At 27.2% G+C, this 13,281-nt stretch overlaps 1 protein-coding gene across 1 annotated transcript in view; it reads right to left on the bottom strand.

Moving 5' to 3' along the window:
- Positions 1-13,281, bottom strand: part of LOC107446915 (ninein-like protein) — a gene marked incomplete in the record, with an annotated part of 77,485 nt that overhangs the window by 9,598 nt on the left and 54,606 nt on the right. The window contains 5 exon segments of the mRNA XM_043039204.2: positions 1,377-1,469; positions 1,565-1,681; positions 2,622-2,796; positions 4,081-4,221; positions 5,028-5,167. Of these exon segments, the coding sequence (XP_042895138.1) occupies positions 1,377-1,469; positions 1,565-1,681; positions 2,622-2,796; positions 4,081-4,221; positions 5,028-5,167 (666 nt within the window).

The following is a 13,281-nucleotide window of genomic DNA, read 5'->3' as shown; positions in this document are numbered from 1 at the left end:
TTTTTTTCCGGTTTTTTAATTAAAATTTCACATTTTTTTTTTTTTAAATAATTTGTTGTTTGTTATTTTTTTACTTATTATTTCCCACCCCCCTTTTTTTTCATATGTCTATAATTTTTCTTTGTTTTATTCTTCATTTTGAACTTATATATATATATATATATGAATTATTAAGAGTATACACCAGATTTCAAAATTTTTTTTACTAAACTTTCAAATATTTTAAACTTTTTTTTAACAAAATTTTTCATCTCAAAGTTTTTCTCTTCTCTTGATCCATTATTAAAAAAATACCAGAGTAATAGGGTCAGCATTTTAATTACAATATTTTTGTGATCTCACTTAGTAATATAAGTAATACATTTAGTATATTAACAATGCGAAAGAGTATATGTTAATAAGAAGAAAAGAAATTTGGTTCAGAATTGGAATTAGGTTCAGAATTCATCTCATTTTCCTCAGGGTTTTTTAATATGAATACACCATTTTTTTTAAATAATAATTTACTGAAAATAAAAATTTTAGAGCTACTTTTTTTTTTGTCTGTCAAGTCTTGAAAATGGGAGCCCATTTTTGAAGTGATTATCTATTGTGATTATCTATTGAATCTATTGTGATTATCTATGAAGTGATTATCTATTTGAAGTGATTATCTAATGTGAAGTATTTATCTATTTTTGAAGTGAATGAAGTTCTTAATCGTAATATCTTACCACTTCAGTGTCTTGGGATTATTTATTTAATTTAACCTGTATAAGTTTTTTTAATTTTCATTTCAATACCAACTTTTAAAACTTAAACAAAGTAAAAATATATTAAACTTTATTTACTGTCTGATCATTAAGATAGAAACATTAAAATTAACAAACTACACTTTTACAACAAAAAACAGTTAGTCAGTTAACCAAACCTAAAGGAAAGATACCAAAAAGAATAAGATTATGTAACAGAAGTTATTTACTCTCCCCTCCTAATTAAAAATATCTAAACTTATTTAAAGATAAATATTTGGATAATTCTGAATTAAAAATTAATCTAAGACAAATCCACTGACTTGAATATCTTAATTCTGTTCAATTAGAAATCTTATTTCAATTAAATAATAATTAAAATATTCGAGTTGATGACTACTTCATTTGGTAGTTAGTTAAGACACAATTATTTGCACAGTTTAATCTTTTTGAAATAAACAAACTGTACAACAAGAACAGTGTTCTTGTTGTACAACATTGTAATATAAACTACAGTTTGTGGCTGTGCTATTAATCAAAACTGATGAGTTAAAAAGGTTCAGGGGGAAAAAAAAGAAATCTTTAACATATATTTGCCTCTCCAATTATAAAATTAATAAATTAAATTATAAAAATATTACTTACTTGATTCGTATCTTTATAATTTTGCAAAGCTTGCAATAAATTCTGTGGATTCTGCTCTTGCATGATACTCAAATGAGATTCAAGGTCAGCAAGCTGAAAAATTAAAATGATATGTGAGCAAATTAAAATTAAATAACACAATCAAATCACTACATTTTGACTAGGTACATAATCAATAACAAACTCACTCTTTCTTTGAGTCCAGGCATTATGGAAAGTTCTTTTTGAAGAGCATCATTCAATTTTTCAATTTCTATACATTTTTCCGACTGCTCTTGCAAATCTTGTTCAAGGCGATTACTTTCCTATAAGATAAATAAAGAACAAAATTTACTTTACAAAGATAAGTTAATAGCCCTGCATGCAGACATTACTAAATTATTACAAATTTCACACACAACTTTCTGTAATTTTCCTTATGGACTGACTTAAATTTTAGAAGACTAAGCAAAAATGCAGTGCCAGCAAAATCTATTAAACAATTTAGTTTGTAGAAATAAATAAATGGCTAAAAACTTTAACGGAAACTAGAGTAAAAAAAAAGAGAGAAAATATGTTATTAACACCCACATTTTTTTTTCTTAACCTAAAGAAATCATTGCATAAGAAAAGAAAAACTTTTAAGAAAATAATATGTCTGCAAAATAAAATTGGTAGAGATTTGTTAAAAAAATAGTGTTGAAAATATTTCGTAGTTAAATGAAAAAAAAAAGTTTTGGAAATAAACATATAAAAATTGAATAATGCATTTAATTTTTATAGTTTTTTTAGAATGAAGTTTTAGGAATAATAGTCCACCTTTTTCCTACATAAGAATTAAAATATATATAACGAAATAAAGCATTTAATATTGTCAATAGTATCTGAGAAACTTGAAATAATTTTTTGTTCCGTTTTAAAATAAATCGTAAGTGTTAAAACAATATATAAATCGCTTAAACTAAGTTAATCGTTTTTCCACTCAAAATTTAAAATAAAAGCTTAGCAGAACAATTGAGTGAGATCTTGTATTTTAATGCTTAATAAATTCAGTTGTATTAAAGAAAATTAAATTAATGCAAGCAAAATGCAGGTTTGAAAGAATTAAAAATAAAATGAAACTCAAAAATATCACAAATTTATGAAAAAAACGATTGAATACATGCAATAAATATTACTCATCTTTATGACAGTAAATGCTCCTAGCCATTCTATTTCACATTTCAGATGTAACGAAACATAAAGACATTTATGAGTTAAACATACCTGTTCTAGTGAATTTAATCGGCCTTTCAGCTTTGTTTCTTCTTCCCGCATTGCACCAACATCATTTTGAAACTGCTGTCTCAATTTGTTACACTGTGCATTTAGAACCTCCCTTTCTTGTTGCAATTCTTCTACGAGAACTTTCGCTTGCTCTTGGTATTTTTTTTCAACTAGTCTAGAAAATATAAATGAAGAATATATAAAAAAGAAAATATAACAATGAGACATTATATTTATACTGACTAACTTCAAAGTTAAATAAAGAAAAGAAGTTATGCTTAAATGCTTATTTATCTAAAAAGGTCATAAAGTTCTTTATAGTATTAAATTAAAAATAAAAAGATTAAGGATAGCTTCATTATACGTTTCAATGGACATAACCTTGCTTGTTTGCAATTAATTGAAATGAATAAGTCGTTTTCTAATTCTCTAAAAATAAATATGAAAAAATTAGTTGTACCCAGAATAAGAAACAAATGAGATTATAGATATAATTTTAAAATATATTAACAAGTTTCATTTAAAATGATGAATTTCATTTAAAATGATTNATATATTAAAAAGTTAAAAATTTCATTTAAAATGATTAATTTTAATAAATAATTATTAAAACTGATTTAATTTTAATGAACTTACCAAAATTATTTATATAAATAATTCATAAGGAGAAAATTTATATTTACTGTAGTAGATCAACCAAGAATTTCATTCAAAATTATATGAGGAATAATAATCTGGACATTTTAAAAAATATAGGAAATTTGTACAATAATATGGATAATTTCAGCAAAAAAGAATGTTTTAAAAGTTTACATTACTGTACACATTTTTTTTCTGGTTTGTTTGGAAAGAAAAAAGTTTTAAAGCTCATAGTTCTTCCCTTCAATTTTTTTTTTTTTCCCTTCTTCCTCCTATTTACCCATTTAATGGAAAAAAAATTTATAAATAAATGAATTCCATTTCCAGTTGGCATGATTTTGCTTCTTTTTATCCCTAACCTGACAATTGTAGTAAAAAGAATTTTTAAAGCAAATAAGCAGTTAAAGTAGTTAGCAGTAAAGCAACGTTCCCAGCGTGTTATTCTATCAATCTATCAATATTCTATTATGTGCTAATTCTATCAATCTTCTATTATGTGCTAATTCTATCAATCTTCTATTATGTGCTAATTCTATCAATCTATCAATCTTCTATTATGTGCTAATTCTATCAATCTTTCGCTCTCACCAAGGCAATTTTTTTTTTAAAAATCGATCAAAAGTTTATTGATTAAAAACAGTCCCAAGAGTCTGAAAGGGTTAATTAGAATAAATGTTTGTCTACGCACCCTCCTAAATATACAAATAATTCATAAAATATCATAGGTTACGGTTTAGCAATGTTTTTAACAATGGCTAAAATAATACACAAAACATTCAAATATTAAATTAAATAAATATAAATAAAAAAAAAGACTTACATCAACTTTTTTTGAAGAGAATTCTCCAATTTTGCATGATTGTCATCAACTTCTTGGGCAAGTAGAGCTGCTCGCGTATTTGCTTCCTCCACATTGAACCTTAATTTATTTCTCTCACTTTGCATCTGATCCACAGTTTGTCTAAATTAAACAATTATTTAAAATATTTTTACAACAATATTGTTTAACAAACGCTGCAAATTTCGGTATTTATATGCTTAGTTAAGACAAATTTTTTGAATAATAGAAAAAGTTTTATCCGGAGTGATATATCTCAGTAACATTGATTGTATAAATCTTAAACTTGATATCAATTTTTTTCTCTTTAGTTATTTAGATGATTAAAGAAGAATTTTATTCCATAATTCCTCTAAGAATTACTAGTTAGTTTTTAAATGAAATTTATAGAATTTTATCTACTATTTTCAAATTTAAATTTTACTATAACTTTGGACAAACTTTATTTCATTATTAGTCTCCACTTAATTGTGTTTGAATCGTAAACAAATTTCGATCAATGAAGATGGTGTTGAAGGATAGCTCAGAGAATTCTGTCACCAGGCAAATACCAAAACATAAAGCAAAAAACAAAATTTTCTGACAACTTGAAATATAATAACAAAAATCAATATGAAGTTTCAAAGAAAAGTAAATGAAAATAAAAGGAGATCTCTTTCGGAGGTTTTAATGAATCAAGCTTTTAAGAATGTTGCACTTTAATGAATTAAGCATCAACCATAGAAAACATAACTTCAGCTTTGAAAGAAAAAAATTTCCTTATTAAAAACCATCTTATTAAACGAACTAGCAACAATTCGGTTCTTTACATACAACTGACCATAACATATTTTCAAACACAACATTTAGCTCTTGTTAAAAATGTCACTTGACACCTCTATTCAACAATTCGAAAAAGACAAAACTAAGCATTATTAGCTCTTACTTACCGAAGATATTGCAATTCATTTTGAAAAGTAATAAAAGCTAATTGCAAAATTGGTCTGTTGAGAGCATTGCAAAGGACCTCTTCAAGAACTGAGGATAAATCTGCTAAGTTAATTTTGGAACTTGTGTTAAATCCCAATTCCTGAAAAAAAATCAAGATAGAAAAAAATAAGAGAAATTCTTAAAACAAAAAATAATTTTCACAATAAATACTATATAATGTTATTTGTAAACCATTTTATTGATTTAAATTGGATAAACTATTAAATTAATGAAATTCTTAAGTCAACTTAACGGGGTCAACGAAACAAAGAAATGCTTAATGAATTACTCATAGTTCTTTTAGGGTAGAATTTTTTAAGGTGGAGTTCAGTGTTCTATATCAACCCACTTTGAAATTTCCAGCTTTGATGGATATTTTTATTTTAAACTACTGACCTTCAAAGAATTTTTCTTTTTAATTCCTTACTCTTCTACACAAGATTTAAAAAACATTGAAGAACCTTTAAAGATGAAAATTCAAATCAAAAGCTCAGCTTAAACGTAAATAAAATAAAAATAAAAAGCTGAAAAATTAACTCTTGAAAAAGATTTTGAAAATAGATTCAGTAGTTTCTCACAGAAACTACATTAAAATATTCTATAAAAATACTGTAATTAAATGTTAATTTAAAAAAAACGAAAAACATTTTTAAAAAAAACTTTTAAAATGTGCATTATAGCAAAAATAATAATAAATTGGTTTCGGAACTCTAACCAGCAATTTATCAGAAAAATTAAACCAATTTCAAAAAAATTCAAACTGGGAAAACACTAGAACCATATCAAATTTTTCAAAACTTGGATTATCCAAAACACAATAAAAAACAGCATTATATTTTGATAGGCGTATCACTAAAAGGATTATACGAGTAATACTATGGTATATTTCTTACAAAATTATTCCAGCTCTCATTTTATTACAATAAAAATGATCATCTTTTTTTTTTCTCTTTAATGTGAATCACATTAATTCCAATATTATGAATTGCCCACGAATTTTTCGCGTTAAAAAAAAATTACGGAAAGGTTTTGATCTTGGAAAAAAAATGAGTTTTTAAATGTGAGTTTCACAAAAAAAAATTTTAAAACAAAAAAGTCGTTTTGAAACTTTAATTCGGCTTTAATTAATTTAAAAAATTGGTCAAAAGTTCTAAACTACCCTAATACGGCAACACATTTTTATAAAGCTTGTTTTAAGGTTAATTGGCCGTCTTCTTATTTTTAGAATGAAAGGACCACAAAAACGTCCATTTAGCTACTATGCTAAACTTCAGACTAGCCAGTACATTCTAAAATAATTTTTTAACGCAGTGTACAATCACGACTGTATTCAGTTAACACAGCACTCCAAAAGTACATATTTTCATTATGCATAACTTCAGTTTTAACACAATGTAATATTCGCTATTTTTCAAACTTTCCACGTAAACTAACAGATTATCCACCGATTTCCCAACAATATAATCATTTTTATTCACCCTTTTTAACTCCTAAAACGATTCAGCAATGAGCGACCTTCAATTTTGGATAAGATGGAATGTATATAACAAACTTGGCATTTAACACAGGGTGTTCCGTAATCACCACCCTTAATAAATGTAATCTTTGTTAAAAATGAAGTCAATAAAGTAAATACATTCGAGAGAGCAATTTAATAACTACGCAAAGAAAAGAACTATTTGGCAAATCGGACAAATTATTAACGAAGAAAATGCAATTAAAAATAACAAAACCAATTTAAACAGATTTTAATGATTTAAATCTCACATCCGTTGTTAACAATTCGTTGGATTTTGGTAACGTTTTTCTTCACCCTTTGCACTCCGAGTACTTTAAAATAATATTTGAACTACTAAATCATGTAAGCACTAATTTAAGCACTAAATCATGTAAAATACATAATACAATATTTTTATGTAACATCTGATAATCATAAAATAATGTGCTTACTAAATATTAAAATATAAAAATTTTACATTTTAGAGTGGTGACTTTTGATGTCACCATTCTATGATGGGTCATAGGATACATCGGAGATTTAAAAAATAATTTTTAAACTTTTTGTTTATATTTTTTTACTTTATTTTTTACAAGAATTTGTAAAAATAAATATTAGAAGCGGTGATTACGAAACACTCTGCATAACACAATATCAGACAATAACCAATTGAAGTTTTAATCACACATTTTTATTGAACTTGAACACTACCGCAAACACTACTACTCAGTAATAATTAAGATCATATATACACTTAATTCACAGCTACGACACATAAAAAATAATCAAAAGTCTAGTTTCGTAGCACTCAGTTCGCTAAGTACTGAATGTTTAGCTACATTTATATATTTTACGCTACGCATTAGTTATTTATATTTTTAAAAAAAGAAAGAAAGAAAGAAAGTTTCTTTTACATTGGTTTTGTTCAAGATTTTTTTATCCTCTAATCATGTAACCAAAGACACGAGTCCTCGTAAGCACTTTTTGTCAGAATATTAAGTTCATGATGAATGACGTCAGCATTTTTTTTTTCTGTCTTTATACGTTAATTGCATTTTAAATACTTGATTTATAGCTAAAATTTATCAAAAATAATTAATTTAAAAGAAAACTGCAGCCATTGCTTGACTTTTTTGTTCCTTTTCTCACAGCCTGCTTTAGTCAATTTACATATTTATTTTTTTTTCATTCAACGAATTTTCGTGAAACACTTTTTATTTATGTCACAAATGATCTTACGCTTTTGAGAAAGGGGAAAAAATATCTTTTTTCTTCCTTAAGAATTTAAAGATAGTTTTTTTTTGTAATTTAATGGGGAAAGAAAGAAAAAAAATTTCTTCATTAAATTATTATTTAACAAATTCATACCAATAAGATTTAGATGAGGTTAATTGAAAATTGTTTTATCTAAAGAGAAACTGTGACTTAATTTATTATGTCTTTTAGCTTGCAGTAAAGACAAGCATATGATACATAAATTTTAAAATGTTTTAATTTCAAAACATATGCTTCTCTACCTTCTTTTGTTTAATTCTAATTGAAAATTTCAATCGTATTAAAGAATATATTTAAATCTAAAGGCATCATTAAACTACTACAGGAGTTACCTTAGAAGTAAAACTAAAATTAAAATAAGGTGGATAGTTTTTATGATTTTTAATGATAGCCTAATCAATCAGTTAATGTCAGTTAGCAATATGATTGTAACTCAGACGGAACAAAATTATTATGACCTTAATGAACCTCTTGAGCACGTGAAAAGTTTAGGAAAATTCTTGTTTACGGTATGTAAAATTTAGTAAAAAGAATAATAATTAAAATAATTAAAAAGAATAGTTTAAGATACTTTGTTCCAATTTTTTCCTCAAATTACCGCCAGGTTATTTCTTTTTGTTGGTGCAAACTTAGTTGCACTACATAGAAATAGGCCACTTCTCCAAAAGTGAGAACAATAATGTTAACTAAAGCTAATTTAAATTCTCACTTAATACTTGTGTTATATACACTGTAAAATAAAAGCACACAACTTAAACAAAATACCTTTCGATTTATAAAAAAAATTAACACTATATATAAAATTAACTTATATATAATTAACATTATGTATAAAATTAACTTATATCATCTAAGTTTAGGATATTAAATTATCTAAAACAATAAAATTAATGTGAAAAAACAAACAATCGTAACGCGATTTAAACTATTCGATATTTCATGTGATAAGGAAAATGGCAATTGGTTGCAAAAATATTGAAAGAGAAAAAGAAAATATTTTCACATATTTAAATAAAAAATTGTAAGAATAGATAACAAAGTTTAAAGCACTTTCTTAACATATTTTCTTATAAAATGATTTAGTTGTTTCAATAGTTACGTTTGGACATGCATAACCTTACAGTGCTGCCATTTGTTAAAGTAATCGTTCATTCGAAACTTAAATTCGCTCATTTTCATTTTGAAATATCTAGAAACTAGCCACACAAAAAAAATATTTATTTATTTATTTACGCAGTTAGCAATGGGAATATTCAAAATTGACTCTCATGGTTAAATAATATTCTTAACACTTTCGTCGCCTATCACGCGATATCTTGAGACGAAATTCTTCCCTGCGGTTCGTACTAATAAAACAGATCATAATGGTAGCAAGAGGCACATTAATCGTCCAACTAGTTTTGCAATAAATATGCCGTTTTTTCAAGACGATAATACATTGCTTATTAAAATTAATTTATTGTAAAATCTAATGGTTGCTAAAACACGAAAATTTAACCCTGATTTTAGCATAATAGAATACCATTCTTCAATGATAGATATAGTCTAACCACCAGTACTAGACTGGCAGTGAACGTGTTAAGACATGTATAGAAATGTTAATTAATGCCACGATTCAGAATTATAAGCTTACTTTATAGATTTAAACTTATTTAGTAATATCAGTTTTGTACTTTGATTAGTTATGTAGTTAGTTTTACATTGATATCAGTTAGCTACAGTTTAGCCTTGCTGTCGGAAATTTAGATCGATGTTATGATCCCACTCATTAAGAATTGCTTTGGTGTCATTTATTTTCAGATAAAACGGCCGTCCATTTATTAAAGGGTGAAAACCTTATTTTTTTTTTATTTCAAAACTTTATCTGCATAAATATTAAACAGCTCATTACAGCTGAAAGACTTATCAATAAATATAAACCAATATTCCGCAAGATTATCAAATCTAATTTATACGCTAATCTCTTGAAATAAGAAAATCTTGGTATCGATCCGAAATTCAAACCCAAAGTGAATTCTCTAAGGGGGGAAAAAGGGTCTTAAGTTTTTAATTTAAAAAAAAACTTTAAAAGAAAAATAAAACTTCGCACGAGGCAGGATTATTTATCGAATCATAGACCAAAAAAAAGAAGAAAAAAAAGGTTAGTACATGTTTCACAACTTAATTCTTGAACTTGTCGCAGCTTTTTAATGGCTGATTAACTGAGAGAACAAGCCATCACAGATAAAATTTAAATATTTAAGCGAAAGTAACCTTAATTACAAGCAAAGATAATCACCGGAATGAAAGAAGCAACACAAAAAATTACCCAACGCAGAATTATATCAAAACAATGACGTGGTAATCACACCAATTAGCATTTTAATTAAACAAGACGTTTATTGTATTAAGGAAAAAATAGACTTACGGCGATTCATTATAAATTGGTTCCCTTGGTAACAGATTTTCTCGTATATCAGCATTCAATTTAATATAATACTATATACGTCACAGTTGTTTAACTAAAACAAAGAGCTTGAGGCAATATAATACGCCACATTTCCTAATACTTGAAGAAATTGTTTTCTGTGAAAAATTACATAATTCCCACATGAAAATTTTTCTGTGTATTGTGCTGTAAGTCATTGAAAATAGCGGAAAGTAGAAAAGTACTTATCTTGATTAACAGTTTGATGCAAAAATATCATCTTTCGAAAATTTGAGGCGAATGACTAAATTACCTCCAAATATATTATAATGACTTTGAGTCTAGTGGGGGGAGGGAAACACTTTTAATAGATTCTATTCTTAATATTAATAATATGCAATAGTAGATATTAATCAACAACTTTTCGAAATTAATTTCATTCCTTTCTGTGATACAAACATAGATCTACAAAAAAGATAAGGCACACTTTGTGCTATGTAGACTAAATCAAAAAAAAAAAAAAACACGAATGAAAGTATAGAAATTGACATACTATAGTTTCGGTTCTATATACGAAAACCTTTCTCAGTGTCTAAACACCAAATGATTGTATATATGTAGAGAGAAACAAACGTCTGCAAAACGGTTTAACTAATAGAGACTGAGGAGCCAGTTTGAGCAAGATAATAAAAAAGGGAGATAAGAAAAGGGAATAAGATGGAGATAAAGTGAATATCTTGTTGAAATTTGTTATTGCGTCCCTATTGGTTAAACCTCTTTGCCTATTGTCCTATTGGCAAAGAGGTTACTCTTTACTTCTCTATCATTTGACGGTTAGATACTAAGGAGGGTTCTTGTTTATAGAACAGAAACTATAGTATGGCCACTTCCGCACTTTAATTTTGATTTATTCACGTTTATTTTTTTCTTCAATTTACAAAATCAAAAGTCAACGGACTAATTTTTCAAAATTCCTTTTTTAATAAACTATGATTTCTTTCCCTTTCGCCTGCATCGATTCAAATGTTTTAAAACTTTTGTATTTTAATCCTCAGCGTATAGGACCGTAATCCGTAGACTAATGGACTTGGAATCCGTAGACTAATGAAAATAATCTATTTTTAAATTACAGATTACATCTGATTTTTTTTTTTTTTTTTTTAAATAATTTTCAAGTTTAAGAAAAAATTAAGTTCGCAATTTTTACAGCTCTCTTAAGCTCATAGAGATAACCATGCTTGCATGTCGGTTTGTTGAAAATTCATAAAGTGAATATCAAATTTGATCATAAAACAACTTTGACGAAAAATGCCAATGCCATCTTTCTTTCTTAAAAAAAATCACACGTATATGATCAAAATATTATGAAAAATTACATTTCGCGTGCAAAATTATTATAACTAGCATTGATACCATAGTAAATGAGCGTTGGTGCTTTTTACGTCATTAATTCATTTTTTTTTAAAATAAAAAAAACTAATTTAAAAACAGAAAATCTATGCACAAAGAATGTTTCTAAATAGCACTGGGGAAAATATGATCCATATAGACTAAATGGCCTAACATCGCATAAGGAGTGTAATAAAGTGTCATCAAATTTGGAAAAAGGAACGCCCAGCAACTATTTGAACGCTAAGAAACTAGAAAGAAACCCATTTGAAGAGAGTGGCAAGCAGCAGCGCATAGAAACCGTTTAAGCCAACCCGTTTTCAACACACAAAACTGGATTATGAATAATGCAGCGATATGAAAACAAACTCCGAAATAAACTGGATGCCAGATTTAATTAAATGGTCTCTAGCCAACAGAAAAAAAGGGATTCTTAAGACTCCGCTGTTCTTTGTGTTCCACCGAAAGTGTGAAAAGAATAAACGACTAACTCTTTACCCCATCACCAGCGGGATTAAATACGAAAGGGGAAAAGGTAAAAGAATAAATAAATAAAAGACTATAATTTCTAACATTTTTTCCCTCTTTTCATCCCTCGTTTTCCCCGCATAGAAAAAGGGAAAAAAAGATGGCTATAGGGAACATTTTCTTTCCCGAATCAATGAGAAAGGAAGTCGGATGTATGGGGGACCGTAATTTCGTTACGGCTTCTGTATATGCATACATGTATTTGTGCCCATTTAAAGAGAAACTAGGAACGGCCGCGACCGGATAGATTGCCGGATTCCCCACTGGGGATAACCAATGTGTATGAGCAGGCAAAGGGCGAGATAAGGATGGAGTGGGTGGGGAGGGCAGATATTGCCAACTCGGCGTAAAAATCCAATGCAAAAATGTAGCAGACGTGAATGCAGAAAGCGTGCTGTAAATGTAAAATATTTTTCCTAGGCAGGTCATTCGCAGAGAAGTTGTGTTAGGAAACATTTCGTTGGGGAACACTAGTATATAGACTCCACGGAGAACAATGGGAATTTATTCTGTTTATCTATAGACATTGAATCCAAGTTTTCTGGAAAATATTCTTTGTAGCTGGTTCACTTTAAAAGTATGAGTTGTTTTACTCTCCTGGTAATTGCTTTATTTACATGACTATTTTATGCTTGAAAGAGATAGTGTTGCATTTTGCAATTTGTGAACGAACTATAAGTGTGTAGCCATATTTTATAAAAGGCGATAAACAACCAATATATACATCGAATATGCAGATTTTAATATTCAACATCACTAGTCTTATGATTTCATCCAAACTCATTTGGCAGGACTCTTAAATTAGAAGTGTAGCAAATATATTTCTCATGGTGTTAAATCAAGTCCAGCGAAACTCTTGTATGTCGATTTTACTGTTCATTACAAATATACTCATATTTCAGGTTTTCTAATTTTGGAGTAGCCTATAACCTCTTTATAGCCTCCTCAAATTTTTGATAATTTTTTCTAATTAGATTGATAATTTTTTCTAATTAGAAAAAATAATGTTTTTCTAATTTTTTCTAATTAGAAAAACATTATTAATTTAAGTGATAATGTAAATAAAGTATCATTCAGAATTATATTGAGTTTAGATAGAATTATATGAGTTTTTTGC

This window comes from Parasteatoda tepidariorum, chromosome 5, assembly GCF_043381705.1.
Source record: "Parasteatoda tepidariorum isolate YZ-2023 chromosome 5, CAS_Ptep_4.0, whole genome shotgun sequence".
NCBI lineage: Eukaryota > Metazoa > Arthropoda > Arachnida > Araneae > Theridiidae > Parasteatoda > Parasteatoda tepidariorum.
This window is presented reverse-complemented; position numbering and strand designations above follow the sequence as displayed.